The sequence below is a fragment of the Apteryx rowi genome, unplaced genomic scaffold (genome assembly GCF_003343035.1).
Source record: "Apteryx rowi isolate R43461 unplaced genomic scaffold, aptRow1 scaffold_125, whole genome shotgun sequence".
NCBI lineage: Eukaryota > Metazoa > Chordata > Aves > Apterygiformes > Apterygidae > Apteryx > Apteryx rowi.
The window spans coordinates 1359449-1384668 of record NW_020447475.1 but is presented as its reverse complement, the minus strand read 5'-3'; the positions used below and the strand labels follow the sequence as shown (position 1 = coordinate 1384668).

General features: G+C 36.7%; 1 protein-coding gene across 3 annotated transcripts in view; it reads left to right on the top strand.

The window, feature by feature from the left end:
* MRPL13 (mitochondrial ribosomal protein L13) overlaps nucleotides 1-25220 on the top strand; it is a 35249-nt gene that overhangs the window by 7154 nt on the left and 2875 nt on the right. The window contains exons 4-6 of one of the 3 annotated variants that reach the window (XM_026055690.1): nucleotides 7539-7625; nucleotides 9343-9430; nucleotides 9602-9689. In XM_026055690.1, the coding sequence (XP_025911475.1) occupies nucleotides 7539-7625; nucleotides 9343-9430; nucleotides 9602-9666 (240 nt within the window). In that variant the 3' untranslated portion in view covers nucleotides 9667-9689. Of the gene's footprint in view, nucleotides 1-7538; nucleotides 7626-9342; nucleotides 9431-9601; nucleotides 9728-25220 lie in introns of those variants that run through there. The other 2 variants (XM_026055691.1, XM_026055692.1) reach the window with 2 other exon arrangements.

Genomic DNA, 25220 nt, shown 5'->3' with positions numbered 1-25220 from the left:
TCAGCAAATGGTGATGTGGCTAAAGACTTGGTTTAATTTAGCAAGAGAAACTTTTTTTTAACAGAATTCTGAAGAGCCCTTTAGCAGTTAACTCTTTCATTCTATTCAAGACAAAGTGTTTGGATGTGTCTCTCATAAAGGTATCTGATACATATTTTGTGTCATATTATRAATAATAGTGGTGGATGGTCATTTGGCATGACGTACTCTGTGTATATGCAGTTGTTATGGTTTTTGACTTGCAAGTGATTTTATGGCTAGAAACATTTGTTTACTAGTTGAACTGTTCTGGTGTGACATACATCAAGACGTGATAAAGGTGGAAATTATGATGGTGCTTTATTAAGCTTATTTTTAGAACTAACTATTAAAGTTGGTACAGAAGAAGGATTGCTGTGAAGTAGGCCAGTGCCTAGTCTAAGTAGCATTTGGATCCTCAAAATATGATATAAATGATGCATAGTTATTGTAGAGGCTTTATATACCAGTTTATTTTACTTTTTTAAATTTAAAATGGACTTTTTTTTTAAACTACGTTAAATCCAATTTCTGTGAAGCCAGTGGAATTAGGTAGGTTGTAGGAGACAGAATATATCTTTTTTGGGAATCAAGATCTTACTTCTGTAAAGCATTGTTTTCATTCCAGAGGCTAGTACTTTTTCTCTGTCCTAATTCCTGTAATCTCCTGCTAGTTCATCTTGATAGTTCTTTATTAGATGAGTCAACACTATTCTTGGAAATAATGATGTTATAAAAATTAAGTCATTAAATTAATGGAAGAGGCTACTTGCAAAGAAAAGGATGTTGACATAAAACCGGCTGTAAACTTGTGTGGATTTTGCAATGGATGTGACAGTTTCCAGTTTATGTAAGAAATAGATTTAAACTTGTAAGATACTCCATGTACACGTACAGTATTACTCTAATGCTGTTTAGCATTATCTTTAATTACATCCATCTAAATTCAAACACACAAATCCAAATATAAATATTTTTTCATTACAATTTCATTTAAATGTGGTTTCTAGGATACTGATAGACTTGTTTTAGGAAAAGCTGGTACACAGCTAATAATTAAAACAGTGGGTTATAATGAGTAATTTGATGCAAAGTAATACGGTGTACGTTTGCATGCAGGGCTGAAAGTCATAACTACAGTTGTCAGAATTTAGACCTATTTACTGCAATATAGTTGTATGATCATCCTTGATCTTTTCTAGTTCCTTCAAAAGGTACCAAGACAGAGATGGATGATGATCTGATGATTTCACTTTATGTAGATGGACCTCAACCTATTTATCTTACTAACTTTGGAATTTTGTTTGCCTTGAAGATAGTAGTTAGCATTCAATAAGGATATGAGCTAAATGTTGAAAGTGCATGCACAATTTTTCTGTAGGATCCTAGGATGATTCAGGTTGGAGGGGACCTCAGGAGATCTCTAGTCCAACCTCCTGCTCAAAGCAGGATCAGCTCCTAGGTCAGACCAAGTTGTTCAAGCCATTATCCAGTCTGGCCTTGAAAGCTTCTAAGGACAGCCTCTCTGGGCAACTTTTTCCAATGGTTGACTTCTTTTTATTTATTATTCTTTTCAATTCAGAAGAAAGTATGCATATTAAAGGTATTTAATCTCAGGTGTATAATTTTGTTTCCTGTGAGCTAGACAAAATGTTATTATTGTTTCCGCTTTTAAGTATCTTTTATGTTCGTATGGGACAGTGGATATAAAATGCATAGTTGCTGCATAGTTGACATTTTATATAGGATGTGTAATTCCATGTTCATTGTGCTGATTTTTTCAGCTCTTTGGAAAGTTTTGTTTTGGTGGAAAGGTAGAAGCACTGCCAAAAAGATTTTCAAAGTAAACATGCTAGCACATTTTTACCTTCAGAATCTTTGATTTCCTGCATATGTGCGAGTGGGTCTAAAATTTCTGATGTTTGCTGTTGTCTGTTACTCTGGAGAATAGCAGAGAATGGCTCTCTTCTATTGGACTTGGCCAGACTTTTTCAAGGAGTGTTTAATGAAGGAAAAAAATCAGCTTTTTTATGCTCCAGCCTTTCTTTCTCTGAGTTAGATTTAGTGTAAATTCCTGGACCACCCACAGACTAGGGTATTAAATATGTTCTTTAGGTGCAGCATGATAATAGCTTGTTGCTGTAGTTTGAAACCATCTCTCTGTTTTTCAGGTTTATACAATTTTAATATTCTTTATGCTACCACTACTCCTTTAGGAGCAGCATTAATTTTCATTGTAGGCTGCTAAGACAAATCTGTTCGAAAAGTTGGATGTGTTTTCTTTTCCAAGAGAGAGCCTTTCAAAAATAAAGGAAACAGTGAAACCTTTTTATTTGAGATGCGGGTGTTTGAAATGCACAGAAGCTTGGGGTTTTCTTTTTTTCCTTTTTTTAATAATATCTGCAGAAGTCTTGTTTAGCTGGATAAATGCTGATCGGTGTGAGACCAATATTTTCAAAATTAGGCTTCTAAGTGCTTGATGTGAGAAGACTAGAAGATATGCTTTTAACTGTCATAGATTTGAGAGGGTAAAAAAAAAAAGCRAATTTGGCTACTGCCAAATACTCAGTAAGATAACTGGCTTGTGCGATACGCAGGGGCTCTATTGCCTCTGACAAAGAAATAATGGACAATAACTATTCAGAATGAATGCTACCTGCTAAGTAAGATTATTAAGGAAGCCAGGGTAACTCAGTGGAAACTGTGAGGAAGCTTCTGGGGGTGTCAGTGTTGTTCAGCTGCTGGCACTGATATGAAGGGGCTTAAAACATTCTAATTCTGCTTTTGAATGCTCTTTAGCAACTGCTTGCATGTATTGACTTGTCATTATAGCAGCAGAATAACGACCTTTGAAGAAAAACTTGGACAGAAAACATGGTTAAACCTTGCTGTTGATATTTGAAAGCCTCTTTTCTTTGCATCAGGGAAAGCAAGGGATAGTTGGTTGAATAATATGCACGTCCTAAAGGTCTGTTAATAAAACACCGCATAGAATTTTCTTTTATGACTGTGGGATAGGGAATGTTTTTTAATTAAGTAGAACAAAACTTGAAAGCCYGGATTAGTAGGGGCACAGAAGTTAGTATGGCATGGAGGCGAGAATACTGTTATGGAATCTGGTATCTTAAAATTTCTTAGTGCTCTTAATAAGACTTAGAGCTGGCTTGATCCATTGCTTCCTAATGGATAAAAATAAACACTATTTTGTTTAAAAAAAAGTCTTGCTCCCATTTCTTATTTGGGACCTGGATCTGCAAGGCACTGATATTCATTCAAAGAATACATTATACTTTTAAGTTTTTAAGTGCTGGACAGTAGTGAAAAGCAAAATGGCATGCAATAAAAGTTTAATTCACCTATGGCCAAATTATTCCTATTGCAATATTAAGTACATTCATTTTTGCTGTATTACTCATATAGCTGTCAAAGGCAGAATGGTGAAGGTCTATGTATCCTTACATAACTTTAGTGAAAAGAACAGTATTGTATACAAAACAGACCAAGAACTGGTAGAAGGAAGATATAGCATCACACTGTAATTCTGGGTAATTGATATATCTCCTGAAATTCTTCCTGTTTTTTTCTGTATGCCCAGCAATTAATCACTTTTTGTCCTTTTCTGGAGTGGCCATGTCCTCCTCATGTTCTAGAATTACTTCCTAGCAATTACTGAACTTATTTGAGCCATTATGGTAGATTTTCTTCTGGAACTTTGGCCACTTATTTTGTACTTTTCAGGCCTGGGAGTGGTATCTCCTTCTTTAAAGTATGTTTTATCTGGCAGAAATTCTTTCCCAGGAACTGGTCTCTATAAGCATGGCCTTCAATTTGCACAGGAGCCAAAGTCATAGGAGCCATATATATTTTTTAATTTGTTCATACTCAGAAAATATGTAGAGATGGTAGTAAAGGACTGAAAATGCCAGAATTTTACTAGAGTTGCCTTTAGAGTATTTTCCTTTTCTATTTGCTCTTTAAGTAAATTGGAAACTCTAAAAATACAGCTCTGTGTGGCAGTGTGATTAAAAGCATGTTTCTGCTTGAATATGTAAATTAGCCAACTAGGAAAAAAGGTATTGAAATATTAGAGAAGATAATCGTAACTACAGCCAAAAGGAATTTTGTAATTCCAGTGCTTTAAAAATCCCCAAATCTTAATGCTCTCATGTCTGTTAAGGAGTTATACATGTGACAGCAGACGTCTTTACCTGACAGAGATGTCATGGCCTTTATAAATGGGAGTGAATATTTATGAGGATGTGGAATTTTACTGGTTACTGGTAGCAGAGGTAAAGGACTGGGGAGAGGAGGCGGTGGGAATCCACAAACAACTGAATAAATTGTGAAGTTGTACTAATTAGTTTTGAACTCTGATCAAGTTTGCAGTGAGAACTGTGAGTAGATCCCTTTGCCAATATGAAATCCCACTGAAATCACTTTTACCTCTCATGTAAAATTAAGCTCTTGTTATTTTAGAAGTCTAAAATAAACATAATCACACAGAAAGCATTAATAGGAATTGTCTTGTATTCGAAGGGTATTACTGACATATAGAACTTTTTTTTTTTTTCATTAAAGAAACAGCATGATCTATTGTTTTCAAGGAGCGCTGAATCTGGGTTTGGATTTTGCTTGAGCTCAGCAGCAGAGTTTTTCTTGCAATTCCATGGCTTTCTCTTTAGGTTTTGTTTATTTTTAGTAATGCTCAACCATGTTCAGGTAATAGAAGAGTGCTATTGTAGCTAACTTAACAACCTATAAATACTGCTTGCTGATATTGCCTTTTATGTTAGGCTAGCTTACCAGAGTAGCAAAAGCAGCCCATACAACATTAAGCCTGTCCTTTACCAGCTTCTTTGACTTGTCATCAAAATAGTTAGCATGAAATTTTGACTGTAGGCAAAGTTTTGGGCAAGGAGCTGAATGTAAGCTCAGTCTTTTCTGGAGTTTCTAGCATTTGGGGCTGCTTTGGCCCACAGCAAGATCTTTGAGGGCGACGTTGCAACAAAGGAAGCTTGAGGCTTTCCAGCACTATCTTCTCTGCCCTGGCTCCCCACATGGCTTTCTGTTATGTGCTTTGAAGTAAACTACCTTGAGTTTTCACTTTTTCACTTTTTCACTTTTTCACTGTGAGGGTGACAGAGCACTGGAACAGGTTGCCCAGAGAGGTGGTGGAGTCTCCTTCTCTGGAGATATTCAAAACGYRCCTGGATGCAATCCTGTGCAAYGTGCTCTAGGTGACCCTGCTTGAGCAGGGGGGTTGGACTAGATGATCTCCAGAGGTCCCTTCCAACCTCAGTGATTCTGTGATTCTGTGAGTTGCTCAATGTTAAGGGCCTTGTAAATTCACACTCCAGCTTACTTAGCAGCATGCCTATTTGGCTTTTTAAAAATCCCAAGTAATAGTTTATTTTCTTTTTCTCTTCTTCTTCTTCTTCTTCTTGACCAAAGTGAATAAGCTTGAGGGGAAGAAGAGGTAAATCTGCCTTTGTCCGATTCCAGCAAAGAAATGATGTTCTGCTGCAGGTTAGGTGAATTGACCACTGGGTGTAAAGGGTGTATGAAGTCAGTTTGGGGCTTTGCCCTCTGTCTCTTGCCCCTGCTGTGAGTTGCTGGCACAGGGATCATGCATGCCCRAACCCACTGTCTGGCAGTGAAAAATAGTGTCTGCTTCACATGAAGGTGATTTTTCTACTTACACAGATCTTCCAGTAATGCAATTCTTGTATATGTGAGGAGGGGATGGGAGGCCAAATCAGTCTCTGCATGGCATGGAAGTTGGCAGACAGCCTGAAGCAAACTTTTGTTTGTGCTTACTGGACTAAGCATACCTAACTACAGGTACTGTTATCGAATGTCTAATTATCCATGTTTCATTCTCCAAATCCTGCTTTCATGTTAGTCTCTGGTCCTCTGAGCTTGTCAGTTCTGCAGTGACCGTACACAGTGTAAAAAGTATTTCTTCATTGTTTAACTTGTACCTATAAATCACTCATTCTTTTCCAGTATGACTTTTTAATAGGCACCTTTTTACAGCTGAATTGTTCTCTTTGTAATGGGGTTAGAAAAATCAGATCAGCTTCAGCAGGCAGAAAGAGCTGCAACCCAGATAGACCAGCAGCTCATCTAGTTCATTGACCTGTTCCAACCACTGTCTATGCTTAATGCTGCAGAGGAGAATGTAAAATCTGGCACAAACATCTGTTCTTTGAAGAATTTGAATATTTAACAGTGTAATTATTGTCTGTTAAGTTTTCTCTCAAACCTATGAATGGCAAAATGAAAACTTTTGAGACCAAACTATCTGAATGTTTGCTAGCTTGAGAATCTAAGTAGAAATGCTCGCAGGTTTAAGAACCTGTGCTTCTCATGACTTTCAAACACTTAACATCTGAAAGATAGAATGGTTAAGGACTGCGTGTTTCCAGCTGGAAACTCAACGTTAGTGAATGTTTCTAAAAAATTGGTTTAATTGGTTTAATTAATGTTATAAATACAACTTTACTTAACTTTATTAAAGCAACTTTGTTCAATACACTTTTCAAAATGTCCAGACACTGTACATTTGTGCTTAATGTACTTCATTTCAGCATGGCTTATTGACTTCAACTTAACATTGCACTAAGCATGGTTACACAATTTCTGATTTGGAGCTGGCTTATGTCTGGCTGGCTTGGAGCACGGGCAGACCAGGCTTGCTTCTACTTACCAAATTACATGTAGATCTACCCCTAAAAGACTTGCTGTCCTTCATAGAAACCCTTTTTGTCTCCTGCAGTCTGTGCACCTTGTTTTATGTCAAAGAATGTTCTCYTTATGGATGAAGTTCATAGCACTGGGTTTCTTATTTAAAGTGCAGGTATCTATACCAGAGTCCAAAACAAATCATACTGAACTGTATTGCTTTTCTGTAAGCTTCATCTACTGTAGATGAACAAATTCTGTTCACTGCTGATGCTCAAAAGTGGGATCGTTCACCTGGAACTAATAACAAGGGAATAAAGTATAATTACATATAGTGTGTTCTTGATGCAGTGTCTTGGTATGTCAGCTTTGCTTAAGATAGGATACCTTAATTACATAGAAACATGGAACATAAGTTAGTGTTAAAATAGACACAGAGAATATCTGGTGACTTTGTTACAGTGTATTTTTTTTCTCAATAATGTATCTATAAGCATGTAATATGGTACCAGCATCAGTGGAGTTGCTGCAAACTTATCAATATTTTGGCAAGTCTAATGATCATATTTAATCGTCCACAATACTAAATATAACTCTCAACTTTCTAAGCTGATGTTTTTTATATGACTGATCTTGTTGAGAGAAAGTGTTCCTTCACGCAGAACAGTATGTCTAGAGCATCTTCAGAATGTGGTACCAGGGTTCTTCAATACAGAAGTCGTCGACTGAGAAGAGGTTCAGAGTCTAGTGGAATGGGCAAAGGGAAACACTTCTTATMTTTTACCTGTTGTTTCTGGCCTTTCTCATATTTTTTGTTACCATTTCTCTTTCCTCAGATTGTTAAACTGACTATTTATAGAATGCTTCCAAAAAACCTTCAGAGAAGAACTATGATGCAGAGGTTGCACCTGTTCCCAGATGATGTGAGTCAGTAGTTATGCACAGTTACGTTTTCATTCCTGTTTTCTTTGGAGGTGAAGAGGGGAGTGTTAGCAGTAGCAAATCTCTTACTTGTCATAAGAAGATAGATGAATTAAAAAAAATCAGGCTGCATTTTATTTATGTATGTAAATACAGATTATATGTTCATACTTTTTTATTATTTCACAAAACTGACATGCATGAGAATTAGTCTTTTGTATTTAGGTTGAACATTTAGTGTGAAGAATGCAGTAGTGTCGATACAATTTGGTGGACAGGTTGGTTTGTATACTCTGCAGTGATAGTTGTAACAGAAGATTCATGTCTACTAAAAGCCACAGAATGAAGATTTCACGGGTTATGTCTGGTTTCTAAAAGTACATGAAAATAATGAAAAACTTTGACTGTTGCAGCTTCCCCAAGCATGCTTTTCTGAGAGACGAAAAATTTAGCAAATTCTGAAGCATAATGCCTTTATACAGGTGGGGATTTGAGCCCCATCTTCCCCACCAAAGGTATTTATAAGACTGCTCCACTACCCAGGGTAGTTATCATTTGGGATGTTCTGGGGGGAAGACAGCACAAAGCAATCTTAGCATTGACATTTTGTAACAAATGAATCCGGGCAAAAAAAGGTGTTTGTACTTAGGGCAGGGGAACAGAAAATTGTGTACAAGTGCTTCAGAATGCACTGTCGTTTCCTATAGGGAGCTTAAAGAGCTTTCCACCCTGTTTTATGAGGTATTTTAGCTCAAGCAGTGAACTGCATCTTTGTTATGAACATGCTAATTACTGTTTTTGAGAAGAACCTTAGAAACTGATTATACTTTGATTCTTGTTCCTCATTCTCCCCAAATAAAAAACAAAAAGCAGATATAGTTCTTCTTCTAGGAAAATAATGTGAAATGGCATTTTTATTCTTGTCAGTATCCCATAATAGATGAATGCTGATTCTGAGATTCTTAGCACAAAGCAAACACTGTTTCCTTCTGATCTTTGAAAAAGATTAAAATAAAAAATAATAGATTTCAATTGTGTACCTTTTATTTAACAAAAATAAATGATTGATTGGTAAGATAGGGTTCATTTTTTGTTCGCTGGATATGGTGGTCACAATCTTTTCTCTCCAGTTTTAATGCTTTGTAATCCTATCACTTTTTTTCCTGTTCCTTTTACAAAAGAACTTACTTGATTTTTTTTCTTGCTGCATTTGTGAGCCACTACACAGTACAATAAGTTCTTGTGGCCAATAATCTATTAACTCTTTTATTTTTAGAAGCACTATTTTCAAAATTAGTGATGACTGTGATGCAGCATCTAATACAGATGGCCTGGATCTTGTTTCTCTTAAGCCCCTCTGCTTCCACCTTATCAATGCCACTGTTGTTGTCCTGAATTACTTGGCAACAYGCTGGTGTTTATGTCCAGGCTTGATCTCCAAGGAGTGTGTAACAGGATTTTTTAACTGTCTCCTAAAAAGAAATATTCAATGTGAGATCTTCAAGGTGAGAATTTATTTTTTTCTCCATTTTTCTGGAGGTTTGTAGGTGGTTAGAAATATATCGTCAACTTGAATTTGGTTGTGTTTTTGTGGCTGATAGCTTTTTTTTATAAGTGCCCATCTGTTCCTCAATTCTTCTGAGAATCATGAATCATAAATTTTGATACATGAAATTGTAGGTAAGGATTGAAGGAAAGCTTTTTAAAAATATTTTACAGGTGTTTATTTTGAGGACTTCCTGTATTATGTGTCTTCAAATGCCAGTGAAACTAGTTGTGCTGAAGTTGYTAGCACCAAGTATGTTAAGTAAGTTGAATCATTTAATGCAGAATTGGAACTAGTGACTGATCTTATGTGAAAAATGTGACGTGTATAAATTAATACTTATTTAATGTTTTTTCTCTAGTGTCTTTGTGCTGTGCAAAAGATTTATTTTTTAACAATCRGATAGCTACAATTGTGCTTCCCCCACCTTAGGTTATCCCAGAAGATATCCAGAAAAATCTTGTGGAAGAGCTTCCTCAGCCACGTGCAGTCCCTAAGAGGTTAGATGAATATACGCCAGAAGAAATTGCTGCCTTTCCAATGGTTTGGACTCCGTGAGTATCTTAGATTTTAAAGAAGGAAACTTGACTGAATACATGATGTATAGGCCTCTAACAATATGAGTAAGAAAACAAAATAATGATTTATCTCTTCAAGTCATGTTTTTTTGGAGGGAGGATGCAAAGAATGAGCATACTTAGCAGGGGGTGGTTGCCACTTTCTTCTTGCTTCTGAAAAGCTCCTGAAAATGATATTTTCAACTTTACTTTGTCAAAGTGTAGTCGAGTAAATAGTTACTCAGTTACTCTCTTTGAGCTACGGGTATGTGTTCTATAGTATGTAATTGTTAGCTGCAGCCAAAGGAAACCCCACATGGTTCTGTGAGGAAATGATACATATAAAAAAGTCATCTTTCAATTTTCTGAGAAAGTGGGAGAGAGTTCTGCCAATTCAGACCTTGGAGAATGGATCTTTGGCAGGGAACACACCACATGTTTATTTTGATAAGTACTTTCTTTTCAATATGCAAAATCAGTTCCATAGTATTTGTTTGAAATATGACTGAGTGTGTTTGTTTGTTTGTTTGCATTTGGTGGTATTAAAAAACAACACTGAGTCAACCTGTGAGTGGAAATAATGCATTACATTCATGACATCTTCTGATTAGTACTAGTGTGATTTTCTTGTCTTCGTTCTGAGAGTCATGTTGAGGATCAAGATCTCATTGTGGTAGACAACAGAAATGAATGTGAAATAGGCCTTTTTCCCTGAATATTCTAGTCAAATTCAATACGAAATGTAACAAGTAAGGAAGCAGGCAAAGCTGTAAATAGGTTAACACCAATACCAAATTGATGGTCTTGAATAACATGTTCAGTTACCAAGTAAGTACACGTGATTTGCTATTCCAGAAAGCTGTTAATGTCTTCTAATTCACAAGCATTCTATCTTCAATTAGATTTCTGGTATTTCTATTACTATAGTAGTTTTTAAAAGGTGATTGAATTCCTGCTTCTCTTTGTCCTGTAAAAAAAAAAGTGTTCCTTCATACTTGTACAGTAATCCTAGAGAATAGTCCTGGTATGAGCCTCAAGTGGTATCTCATCCTTTGAGTGGTCCCACTGAACCAGACATTAGCTGTATGTGGGCAGAGGTCAGCTGCTGAAATGGTAGTACCTTATCTCATGAGTCTGCTTAAGATACAATCTCTCAGGTGTCTTGATAGCTGCATGATCACTTGATCTTGTTAAGATCGGTAGGACTTAAAAGCAGAACTTTGCAGAATTGAACCCTTTGTATTTTAATATGAGTATTTAATAGGTTCAGTGTAGATTTTCATGTCTGGCTGATTCTACAACAGTATTGCAGAGGGATCTGTGACAATTATGAGGTTTAGATTTCTAGCTAGTAAAGACTAGATAGTAGCAAGCCTTGTACATTAGAAAAAAAACATTGTACAATTCAAAAACCAGTAACTGTTTCAAACAAAGGAAGACTTTAAATACAAAGAATGGGGGCTTGGTGTTTTAAGTAGGAAGGTAAAGTTTGTCTGGAGGAACAAAATAAAATTTGAATTAATGAAGTGAAGGAGTATTTCACACTAGAAAAATATTCTGAAATGGTCTATGAGAAAATAAGCAAAACAAATCATCTTAGTGCATGGCCAATACTGTTAGAATACCTTAAAAAGAGGCCTGATGCTTTTTTTATTTTGGGGGCTAAAATTTATATTAAAGCTCTTTTTTAAGTAAATTAAACATTTTAAAACATAGTGTGTATTTTCTGTATTATAAAGCACATACAAATAGTGCTTTACCCTTCATGGATTGCAGAGATCAGTTGACAAGAGATGGAACTTTTCCAAAGGAAAACCTGTAATAGGATAACATAAATGGACGCTTGAGAAGGATYTACTTGTAATTCAAAAGAAAGGTGCACACAGTTCCTTTTATATACCAACAGCTCTCACTGCTTAAGCCAGACAGATACAATTAAGAAATCCCAATAATAAATATAGATGTCTGTATCTGTTTCACATATATTTATAGGATTTGTATTCCTTTCGGGGAAAATGGAGCAACATTCCATTGTCTGTGTCACGTGTTTAACAGAAACACAATAAATTTTTAGTGAAATTTCTTAATGTTAGTAGGCTTTTGCTTGCAAATCCTCGTAATAGCAGGAGAAAGTTAGACTAGACAAATGTCGTAGACTTGAGTTAAGTAAAAAACCTGAGTAGAACTCTGTGTTTATATATAATACATATTTATGCTTGCACATGCACACACRTAGTGTTCATACTGAGTTGCACTGAATGTTAAAGATGGGGTATGAAACCTTTCATTTATGGAATATTTTTCCTCTGCTTTCAGTAATTAAACTTAGTGAAGCATGTGATATCGTGAGGGTTGACTACATCACGGCTACTAAAGATGCACACCATTTTGCTATTGTCTTTTGGGATGTTTTCCTTGTCTGGCAGTCAATGTACAGGTGCTGAGGAAATGTTTAAGTGGATTCCAAAAAAAGGAAGTGTAGGTCCATAAATGGCTATTATATACGATTCTCTAAATGTGACTCCTGGCTCAGGATGTCCTAAATATTACTGTGAATTTATCCTATTTCTTGTTTTGTTTTTTTTTTCCCCCTGTGAATCTGTTACTAAGCTGATGGAACTTTGATGGGACCTAGAATAGCAGATCTTACATGTGTTTATTAACTAAATGAATAGTTGCTCATCAGTCTAGAAAGTTTCCAGCAGCCCTTTGATGATAAAATTTGAAATGTATTGATTTCTTAATACTGTGCTTCCTTTAAGTGTCAAACCCAAAKAGCTGCAAGCATTAAGCAAACAGACTAGAGTTTTGATGAGTCTGCCAGATGATCAATACAGATGACTTGTGCTCTTCGGCTCATTTTCAGTATGTAGAATTTAATGTATTTTTGGTAAAGAAAGTTTAAACATCTGGTGAATGTTGTATGGAGGACTCTTAAAAGGAGTGTGCAAAAAAGAAAAGGAGCATGTTTGTTTAGGCATCAGAATCTAGACGCTCCGTTGTGATAGTGCTTCCTTAATGRGAGTTGACTTAGCCTTTGTTGTTCTAAAACAGGGGAAGGACATTGGCAGCATAAAAAGAAGAGGATTTCTGAAATTATTTGTGTTGTGCTATACTCCTCCTGTGTTATCATGAATGTGGGTAATACTTTTAAACGCTGCTTCAAAAATCAGGTGTCCTTAGGCTCCTGAGCCTAGATGATTCTAAAATAGTCTGTGCATGAGTTGAATATAGTCTGAGGCACATTAGTATAGCCACAATTGTAAGCCCGGTAATGCATTAAACAAGACTAGTAGCTATCATCTGTTTTCTCACCTTCTCTTCAGGGTGGAAACAAGTAGACTGGTTTTGGCTTTTTTCAGATATACACATTGCTATTTTGTTTTTTAAAAAGGCAAGATTATCCCCTCTCCTGGATGGAGTGGAAAATGCTGAGGTCCTTTTGCCTGTAGTTCCTGTGAGATTAATTCAGGCTCTGCACAAATGACCAGAATTGCACAGTGCATTGGAGTAAAGTTGCTAAACTTCACATGCTATATTATACTCTCACATAACAATCTTTAGTACCAACACTCATGCACTGAACTGTTCCTATTGAACAGGAATCTGGCAGTTAACTTGAACTAGCTGATTGAGAGTGTCACTGCTGTCAAAGGGAATAGTGCTGCATTGCCAGATTCGGAAATGCTTTCCTTTGCCCTCCTGCACTGCTGTAGTCTTGCTGGAGTTCATCTTCTTAGCCACCTTAATTGTGTTGACAGATAGTCATATATGGTAGAGGATAAGTAAACCTTGATGCCATCTAATTTAGTCATTGCTGTCAATCTAAGTTTCCTAATAGCTTCATGTTAGCATTGAGAAGACTGCTTGAGTGTGTTGATTCTTGGGAAAATCTGCAAGTAAGAAGACTCTTGAAGCTAGAACTCCCTTCCTCATTTGTTGGAGGCATTCACTCAGAAGGAATCCAAAGAATAGAGTAAACATACCCRTTTTTCTTATTTCTCTGCTCTGCAGGGTTGTATTGATAATGTTTGAAAAGTGCTGTCTGTGTACAGTTTTGGGCTTTTTTGTTTTTGTTATTTTAAATCCCTGCCAGTTACAGAGGTTGGGGTGTGCTTTACACAAGAGAGACATAAAGGCTTACCTGGCCAGTTGACTGCCACATCTGCTGCTGCCTTAGAAGCCCTGCAGCTGCAGCAGATTTGGATGCTTTCAACTGAGGAGACGATAGTGCTTCCTCTGTGGGATGAGTGGGTAACTCAAGTGCATGTTCTGGTGAGAAGCAGCAGGGAATAGGTGGACCTAGGGGTAACAGAGGCCCTGCAACGAAAGAGCATTAGAAGACAGAAGATGGCTAGAGTTAGTGGGCTATAGGCGGGACAGGGAGAAACAGAGGGAAATTTGGGAGAACTTTAGGTCTCTGAGTGGAGAGTCTGGGCCAGAAGTTTCCCTTCAGTCACCTACTCTAGCAGGGACCTGTTTTGAAAGCAAGAGGACACTGCTATCACTGCAGCCATACCTTTATTTTATACAACTATTGGATTCTAGTCCTGCCTTCTTTTCTGCTCTCAAAAACTGGTAAGTCCTCGTACAGAGATTAAAATGAAAATGATTATCTACCATCTCTCCACTAGCCTCAGGGCTCATCGCTGTAGTCAGTGTTGTGATCTTAGCTTCTTGTCTTGGCCTGCATCCAGACTACTTTGGATGTCAGATACTAGTGTCAATTAGATGAGATTTAATTTAACCTTCTGCTCACTTCTTGATGCTGGGCAGAGTTTCCAATTTGAAGTAAAGGGAAAAATATAATGCTTTTTCATTTTTCCTGACCGAGGGAATTTAATATATTACAGTGATTCTGCAACACTCATAATGTTACAGGGACAGGAATAGAGCAGCTTAGTTGTGAAATAAAAGATATGGAATTGAGCAAATTTGTAAAATAACTTTCTGATTTGATAAGTAGAACACAGAAGAAGTCTATAAAAGGGGATTTAAAGTGAATTGTAGTGGTCGCCGTTCTCAGATTAGAGTGCCAGCGGGAACGTTTGATAATAGGCAGCTTTGCACGGAAGGTATTAAAAGAAAGGCAGAAGAAATACCCGGCTATAAGAGACTCTGCTGTGCTCTGAACTTTTTTAGTGTGTATGAGCCCATGGAAGAAGWAGCGTTTGCGTTATTGCTTTGAGAGACAATAGAAGCAACAAAGGTTTAAGCATTTACATATTCTGTAATGTTTATAAAGAAAAAGGTTCTTTTAAAAATGAGTCTAAAATGGGATAAAATACTGTAGACAGCTTTGTTCAACAAACTGAAGAGAAGCTAATTAAAACATGATTGTATAAATCTGATGTTCTTTACAATTTGTAATGTACCAAAAAACTCAATCACCTAACCTCAGATTTTTTTTGAAAGTGTTTTAAATGTAAAGGAAACATCAATTGTTTTTTAGCAAATATTCTCAAGCCCCCAAAGGTCTTGAAATCCAAATATTGGAGGAACATATGTGTATCTCTGAATACAAAACTGACTTTTTGTTAAGTTCCTAGTCATTTTATGCTTTTCCAGCTGTCAGTTGCCCAGAGAGGTTGTGGAGGCCTGATACCCCCAGCCTTGGTGGTATTCAGAACTTGACTGGACAAGTCCTTGAGCAACCTGATCTAATGCTGGAGATGGTCCTGCTTGGGGGGGAGCAGATAACTTCTGTGGTCCCTTCCAGCCTACACTGTGCTATGGTTCTTTCTATATGATAAAAGTAAACAAACACAGATCATATGTGTGGCTGTTATTTAAGGCTTATGGCCTTAAAGGTCTGGGTGAAAATATATGGCACTGAAATGAGTACCCTTTTCTTGTCTCTGTATCCTGCTTGTGAACTGCATTTGGGGTATCAAAGGGCTGTTTACTGTTGTATACATTTTGGACTGTGAGTTTCTGCAGGGCCAATAGATAGCTTCCAAGCAATAAGAGTAGTTTCCACAGTAAACCAGAAAATGAAGGATACAGAAAGACTGTAAACTCACTTTTTCTTCATGTGGTTTTAACGAGTCGTTCTGACACRTGATTTTTGTCTATCCTCCACTAAGTTTTGAGCCTGTTGATTACTCTGCTTGACAAAGGGTATAGATTCAAGAGAATTAAATTCCTGTGAGAGCGATAAAATTAGGGAGCCAATTTGATAAAAACTCTGGGGCACATGGCTTTTTTTTTTTTTTTCTCTAACAAAATAAGATTAGTTAATATTAGCCCTTTAAGAATAGCTATATCCTTTAGTGGAAAGGATCAAATGGAAAGCATAGCTTGATGAAAAGTATATAAGGACATAAAATACAGGGAAATGCAATTGTGATGTTAAAATTAATGTTKAAGGTTTTATGTTAAAGCTTATACCTAAGAAACGTAGTCAGAGTAGAAGAAGTAGAATGTAACTCACTGAATATGAATTGGTCAAAAGACAGATATAAGGGTATGAATATAAATTGTAATACAAAACATGGAAAAAAGTTACTAGTGTTGGGAGGAAATGAGCCTTTTTCTCTTAATATGAAGTAACATGCAAATAATTTCGTTCTCAAAGTAAAAATAACATGCTCAGCACTGCTGGTGATCTCATTGGACTTTTACCTATATTTGGTATTGAAGTAACTCTATTTTTTTTAAGGCTATTTGCTGGTAATAGGAGACTGACACACTATGGACAAATACACAATATCAAAGTTGACCACTAAAATGGAGAAATGTTTTTTAATGAAAACAGAGGTCCCATGTGAAAACCTAACAAATAGCTTGTATTTTTTGGAACGGACAGCTACGTCAAGCTGGATCCTGCACCATGAAAACAGAGAATTCAATGTCAGAATATTTCCAGTGAGAGACATTTCCTTTTGCTGCTAACCTGAACCAGTTGACTTCCCAAACYGTACACAGCTTACCTCTTAGCTCCTCCATGGAAAGGTCTGGAACAACTGTGGTGGGAAAATGCATAGGTTCAAGGCATCTATCCAGATGGGTTTAGAGGGGAGAAAAAATCAAAAACTTGCTCCTTTGACTGAGTTTGATTTGTGGCTTCTTACTATGAATGAATCTGTTATTTTAAGTTTTTTCAAGGCTTCAAACTGAATATTTTTAATGAGAGCTTTAAACAGAAACCATCATTGAATTCTCCAAGCAGATATGGCTAAAAGGACAGTTCTGTTTTGTACCTGCCTTCTAAAAGCAGGGATACATCGGATTTACATCAGCGTAAATTTTCCCGTTACATACTATCTGAAAGTTGTCTCTCTGACTGTTTTTAGACAGTGAACTTTTAAAGACAGGAAATTGTTTTTGAAGGTGTAGTTCAAAATTACTTAGATCAGAATGTTACCAAATATATAGAAAGACAACTCTGTGTTGTTCCAGTTAGATGGCTGCTTTCCCATAAGGAAATAAAGCAAGAGCCTGATTTCTAGGAGTGCCCCGTGTTTGTTGCTGGTGTGTATGTGGAGCGCCTGGTCTACTGCCAGGACTAACAGAAACTCTCCGTGGGCCTCTCCATAGGTCAGACAGTCTCTTGCTTGTCTTCCTGGGGAAAAAAAAGTCCTTAAACGCTTCAGATATTTTTAAAACTTTATGTATTGTAAACTCTGAAATTTGATTTAAGAACAACAAACTCCTTTTTAATGTTTATTTTTTTCTGAGCAACTTCCTTGATTTTCTAGCCCCCTTCTCTACATCTTGTTTTGAGGCAGGGGGTGGCAGAGCCTAGTCTGAAGACAGAATTTTGTTTCAGCTGAGCAGAGTCCCAGTTATGACAAGCAAAGTCTCAGCTGTGGCACTGTCTGTCGCCCATATGCTGAGCAACGGGGTACTTCAGTACCCTGTTGTGGGCAACAGTGATGGGCAATTTTGCTCTATGAAGTTCTTGATCTGCTAATTTCCTCCGATAACATTACAGGAAGCCACCACAAAAGGACACTTGCAGTTAATATGAAGCCTGTAAAATGCTTTTTGTTCTACAATGAAAGTATGAGATATAATAAATGAAAAATCATGAGGACCATTAGTCCATCTGTCTGAAGAATCTCAAAGAAAGTTGTGAAGATCTCAGCCAAAGATGGTGGGGTCTTGAGCTACTTTTTAAGGACCATCTGAAGTTTGTTTATGAGTGTTTAAAACTTCTGCACTGAAATAAACATATTCCTCCAGTCATTTTCTTAGTTCCTGTGTAGTTGCAGGGTATGTCTGTTTTTTTTGTTTTTTGAACTGTGTATGTAGAGCACCTCACACAGTAGTCTTTTGGCTCTTACCTTGGGCCTTGGGGTATTTCTGCAGTAGAATTAAATACTGCCTCTCTAACTTGTGTGCTCTTCTCTGCTCTCACAAAGCAGGGTTGGTATGTGTCAGTACRCAGAGAAGAGATGGCCAACACAAACTTTTTTTGAAAGACTTGAGCCAGTCTTACTTTTTCCTAAAAACAGAAACTGGAGAGACAGAGAAAAAGCTCTGCTGCCAATATAACACAGTCCTGTTCCAACGTACTCTTTGAGGAATCTCTCTGGAAGTTCATTTTCTCTGACTTTTTTTGGTTCTCAATAGAAATTCCAGTAACTAGCTGGAAATCATTAACCCCTGTTACAATTTAGGAACTGTCATTGGTCCTTTTTTTATGGTAGGGACATAAAAATATGCCATGATTTCATGMAGAATTTAGCTTAACAGAAGACCAAAGCTAACTGAGTCTCATATTCCAGGCTGCCAGAGCTGGATCTAAATTCCCATTGATAAAAAGCTGCACAGTTAAGTACTTAAGAAGAAAACTGTTCTCCTCTGCAACATTAAGCTTTAACCAAAGACAGCAGCTGGATACTTAACTAGAAGGGTCAGTGGCTTAATCGTATTAAAAATCTGACAAATCTATGTTTAAATCATTTAGCCTATTAAAATGAATTATTGCCTCTTCTCTAGCATATGTAAAACACACCAGTGCAAGTGGTTCTCATACTCTTTGCTGGGGATAGCTTACATTGTAGCTAAAGGTATTGCAGAAGGTAAGAGATTTAATAAATGGGTAACTGGACACTGTGACTTCAGCTGTCTGAAGAGGATCTCAAAAATAAAGGTCTAAAGCTACTTCCCCTCCCTCCCTAAAATCTGTTGATCTCATATGTGAGAAAGTCCTAACTACCTTAATGGGAACTTGACAAGCAATATAAGAGTGTTTGTGTGTGGTACTGTTGAACTACTTGCTCCCATGAAAATAAAATTAGTTGTTCTTTTGGTTTTTGTTTTTTTTGGATGAACCTTCTATAAATGTCTRGTTACATTTGCTTTTTTCACTTTTGATGGTGACAGTGATTCGTCTGGAAGGCATTTCACCATTCCTCTACCAGCTTCTCTGTTTATTTGATGAATGTTGTAATTTGTTGGACAAAGCCAAGTGAACAGTGCTATTCTTTCTATGGCCCTATATGTTTTAGTAGAATATATTTAATTTTTAAGATGTCATCTGAAGGAAAACCCTTCCACTTGCAAAAAGCATTATCTTGCTAAGATCCTGTTTACATATACATTGTATTGATTTAACTTTAAATAAGCTTATAAATGAAATTCTTATAATCCAGGTCAAAATCTGGACTTGGCACTAGTTTTTAAGTAGTTTAGGAATTGTGCTGGGATTGCAGCCAGATTATGTTACATTTTAATGAACCATTCTTAAACCTCACTAAGAATACCTAAATGCATGTTTGCACTGTTTTAAATAAATTGATTTATGGATACTCTTTTTTATTAAAGCAGGCGAATTTTTTACATAGGAAAAGCCTGAGCTGTAGTTGAGGACCACAAAAGATTTATCTTAAGCTTTGTGTATACAAGAAAAGGTTCATCACGATAGGTGTACTGGCATAAGCAGAGCCAGCTTTGGTTACTTCCGTTACTGTGGTTTATACCAGTTCTCCAAGCAAAGTAAGCTATGCTTGCAGAAATGCTTTTTAGCCAAGGTAATCATCTGCATGAAAACTATACTGCTGTGAAAGAGGTTCTTCTGCATCCAAACAGCAAAAAGTTCACAGTTTAGAACAGGCCAAGGTGGTGGTTATTGGAAGTTTAATGATAGTTTAAATATCATTAGCTGTTTTCACTGATTATTTTGCCAGAGGCCTAGAACTACTCTGGGACTGTAGGTATATCGTGCATAGAAAAACAGTTCATGTCCTCCCAGCTTCAAATTCAGTTTATATTTGAGTGTAACCACCTAAWATGGTCTTATGGAGAATGATAGCTATGTCTAATCTTGTTTTTTGATTTACTAGTCTGGTTAGTCAAACAAATGAAATGTGTTCAGAAACCCCCTTTAGCACTTACTTAACAGCTATTGACTTTGGCTCAACTTATTAAGTGTACCTAAAATAATACATCTATTCCTTTTGTTTTGGAGTTTTCAGTACATTTTGATTCAGTATAAAAGTCTGTCTTGTAAGATTCTCTATAAAAATGAATCTTAAGATATTTAAAATTTTATGTTTATACTCACAAGTTAATCTTAAAAAACAACAAAAGAGCCAAAATAGACCACAATTTCAATTCCACATATACTGTGTAGCAGTTTTGTACAAAAACAAATTAATTGCAACCTTTAATACTGCAGAAGGCTGAAAAATACGTATATAGTATTGTAGTTTATTAAGTGGACATGAAAGAGAGGCTGTGGAGTTCCCTTGTGTATGCAGTCTGCTGTCATCAGTTAGCAATAAGGCCACATTCCTGCGGTTATGATTTTCTTAAATGCGAAGAAGAGCATTACRGTAATACAGATTTAATGTTTTTACTAGCTCACAGTAATCGGATCAAAGACTGCCTGAAGACTAGATGTTAAGTGGCATGATCTGTCCACAGGATCTTTTCACTAATTGGTCTTTGTCTGTCATCTTCTGTCAGAAACCATGTTGTTTATAAACCCACTTAGAAGACACATTTATGAGCCAGTATATAGCACTGGTTAACCACTTAATTATTTTTTTAAATAATTTAGAAGTACTCTAAGACTAATTTAACTACATTTCTTTGGGTGAAAGTCTGAAAAGAACACACAAGTTTGGAGAGATTTTAGCCCTGTTGTAATTTAAAACTCTTGAAATCTGTATAGGAAGATCATGCAGAGCTTCTGTAAAACTACACGCAGTCAATCTGAAGGATTGCTCACTCAGCTGTTCAGGGAACTCCCCACTTTCCTGCAGGAAGGAGGTGCATTAGAAAAAGAGCTAACAAGTGTCAGTGGAAAAAAAATTCTCATAGCAGCCGCTAGAGACCTAAAATCTTCTGGCATAAGATAATCTTAAAACATTTTGGTAACTGTGAGTTATAAGACTGATAGTTGATTTTTGATACATAACCCATAAAAATGGGAATCCTACCAGACATGAAATTTTTCAAGTTATAAGTGATATGGAGCATTGCACAGACTGTGAATGGAAAAGAGATGGGTGCACCTTTAATACAGCATAGTTATTAACTTTTATGGGATTTTTAATACATCTGGAATTTTTTTTCATCTTTGTGTCAGTTTATTTGTGTGCAGCATTAATTAGTTAGCTTTAAGGCACTGACCTTTTACAGGTCTAAATCCCTTCTGAACAGTCTTATTGGTGGTGAGGTTGCAGAGAGTGCAGGGAACTGTCTCTTTGGGTCACCTTCTCCAGTGTTGAGATAATTGCCTGCAGGTGAAGAGAAAAAAAATGCAATTTGAGATCTTCAAAGCTTTCAAGCCAGGTGCAGGCATTGACAGGCTACTTCTTCTGCAATACTGACAGTCTTATTCCTTAGTAGAGGCAGCTTGTATCATGAATACGTTCTTGCCATCACACRAATGACTGTAACAACTCCATTAAATTTGGTCTTGTACAATTTTTCTTCAAAGAAAATTTTTCTTCAAAGAAGAGAATGTCATGTTTTCAAATGGTATTTTACCAGCAGTATGTGGCTGAAAACACTCGCAGGCATGTAACTTGTTCTTGGGGGAGAAGAAGGAAGAGGAAATTCTATTATATATTATATCGTTATAGGGAATTCCACTGTATTTGGAAGTTCTAAGAAACAGTAAAGTGAGTTAAAATATATAGTTTTGAAGAAGTATTCTGAGTTACTAAAATGAAGAGAAAATATTTCTAAAAAATTATCCGCTGAGTATATAAAGCAGTTATTTCACAGTACTTTACAGCACTTGAATCTTCAAATAATGTTATATGTTACACTGGAGCCTTATTATTTATTTGAGGTAAGAAATGCTGTTTTTCAACTGTCTGTTGTAGTGACTGTCTTAAAAAGTGTTCTGTCCCTCAGATCGAAATGAAGCTGTGAAGTTGGCTTTATATTTTGAAAATGAGACAGTTCCACTATAGCGTAGGCTGGTGAGTACTTAGATCTGGTCTTCACAAACAGAATAACATCCCCCTTTTGTTTTTGTTTTTTCTTTCCCCCCGGAGGATGTTTTTGCTCCACAAAACACTGCTAGGCAAGGGGAAACATCTTTGCTGGAATGTGCTGACAAGAATTTAATAAAGATGGAACTGTGTGGCAAGTCTGTTCAGACTTGATGAAAATAAATATTCTCTCCAGGAGTTGAAAGTTGAATACATTTAACATTTGGAATGGGTCTGTGTCTTTTCTATCCACTTTGGCAGGAGAAAATAYTTTACGAAGACCACATTTCACATCATATTGAAGAAGAATATTGAATATTGCTGAGGGTGGTTCTCATCATAGCCATAACTAATTGATCTGTTTGGATTGTTAATTTGCAGTTGCCATCTGAGGTATTCAGAGAGTGAGGTTGTTGCTTGATGAGCTTTTCTTCTGAAAAAAGGCTGGTTTTAAGTATCTTCCATCACTTTTCCTGTCTTTCTCTATTCCATTTGTATAGCAACAGAATAAAGAGAATCAGGAAACAAACCTAGATTAAAGACAACCCTTTTTTTTATGCAGCTGCAGAAACTGGTGTGCTTTGGGGTTGATGGGAGTTGTTAGGGAAGCTGCTTAAGTTACTCTTCTCCTAAAGTGTGTGGTCACCAAACTTCAGTCTTACCCAAGAAGCTCAAGCTCCCTTTGGAATAATTAAAATGGATCTTCACTTAAGGTACCCTGGGGAAGCCCTACCTCTCTTCTTTGGCTTTAGAGATGGCTTGAAGAGACTTACCTCCTTAAGCTAATTTGCCGTTGTGAATTCTTTCTTCAGTGTCTATCCAAATTTCACACRCTGCTACGTTTTGTAAGTTGCCTCATTGTGTTACAACAGACCAAAATCAGTATGTTTTAAAATGAATGGTATCTGAAGCATCTGCACTTCTGAAGTAGCACTTCCGACCCATTTTTTGAGTATCAGTTTGCTAATACATCTGAATAGCTCTAATCTTGAGAGAGAATAAGTCAGATTTGTGTTTCGGTGAGATTTCACTAATTGCTCTCATTTTTAATCACTGTAAGTTACTTTGACATACATGACATCTTCAGAATCCTGTAAGTGTAGCTCATCATTTATGAAAGTTTAAATAATCCATTTCCTTTGCTTCTTAATCCCACCAACATTTTGAATGTTTTATTGTGAGTGTTGTAGATTTAGCCTTTAACAGTCTATTTGTAGGTGGAGTTTTTATCCTTTATGTACAGTCCACAGTTAGCCCAAGATTTTCATTACATTCAAGTAATAGATATGGAAAGAATATCTGTATTTACAAAGCCTTACAGCAGGTTCAGGCCCTTTATCTTTAAAATATGAACCAAACCTCTCTTAATTTTCTAAACCAGTTATCCCATTCCTCTCTGCTCTGCTCCGCGAAGCATGTCACTCTGCAGACTGTGTATAGGGTCTTCCTGGGCCACAGATTCACAATTCCCTTTCCATATGATCTCTGTGTATTCACTAACTAGCATGCTGGRAACAGCTTGTGTAGAGCAGGCRGAATTGTCTTCACCGAGTATCAGAGTTCTCAGAAGACTCACCACCGTTTTCTATAAATATTTTATTCTGAATCTGTAAATAACTTGAATAAGAAATAAATAGGCAGATTATGAAGTTAAGAACCTCTGTTTTCTAATCCTGACATCTGTTTGAGAGAATGATGTAATATTTTAAAGGTTTTTTGAGTAAAGATTTTCTTCATCATCTCATTTTCTATTTTGGAAATATATTAGTAAGAGTTCAGTCTTGTTAACCTGCTATCAGTTCTGTTTTCTCTTATATTCTGAATATACTTGTTTTCCTGAGTAAATACTACCCAAAGTTTCATCCTGCTTTGTGCAGATCCTAAAGATGTTGTGTTATAGGACACAGTCCAGTGACTGAGTTAGAAAATATGTGACATTTTCAGAAAAGTTCTCCTTATTCATGCATATTGGCTCTTGATATTTAATTGCAGTGTTTCTCTGTAGAAAGGATTAACACTCGCTGAAACTACTAGACTTAGCAGCTATCATTGGTCAAATTCTTTTAAAAATAGACTGGCTAATCTGGGTAGAGAAGCTTTACAGGGTGTTGGTTTACAAAGAGCTGTGCTCAGACGTATGTGTAAGAGAAATCAGATGATGCAATAGGCTGAACCAGGCCTAATGGTGCCTCTAGAGATAACTTTAGCAGGTGCCCCAGGGTTTGGTTTGGTTTTGTTCTTTTTTTCTGAAAGTGGGCTACAGAACATAGGGGTTGATGCTGTAAATAGGCAAACCATCTTGGTCCATTTGATTTCGTGTGTATTCAAGAATGTAGGGCTGGCATCCTCATGAAATGGCAGTTTACTCTGGATTACATGAATTCTGTAGAGTTTTGGGAAGAAGAAAGTGCTAGCAGGTACAGTGGGGACCACTAAGATTGTTTAATTTTCCATAGCAAAGACTGATCCTACGAACTGCACGTATGTGCTTGTCTACCTGTTGGGTAAGGTTCAGTGCGAGTTAACTATGGATTGTCAGAATTTTACATCAGCTGTATTCCTCTTTTATCAGCCGTGAGTATGGAAARATGTTGGCAGAACGTGAGAGATTTAAAATCTGTAATCGGAATGTGCTGCTTGCGGCCAGCTCTCCAGTTTCTTTTACTCAACTGCAAAGTATTTGTTAYGAGAGAAAGGCACTGAGAGGAAAGGCATAATTGGACATTAAACAGCTAATTTAATTTGCTGACTGTTTTTTCTAGAACTTACTGGACTGTCTCTTAAAATGCTTTTTATGGGCAGTATAAACTGTTAGTGGGACAAACATTTTTTACGTGTTTTGGTGGCAGACATCTGCTGCACAGATTTATGTTGCATATTTTTGGTGAACGCATTATACTTTGCCTTTCAGCATTGATTTCAGAGATGCTGGTTCCCTCATTCTGCCCTCTCTATCCCCTGCTTCTTGGAGTCTGCTGTTAATACACAGCAGAAATTTTTTTTCAAGAATGTTACTTTTTAAAAAGAAAAAGAGGTGAAGCTATGTGAAGCCTTGCCTTTGGGTGAATTTCCGAACCATCTCTGCCAGGAGATATC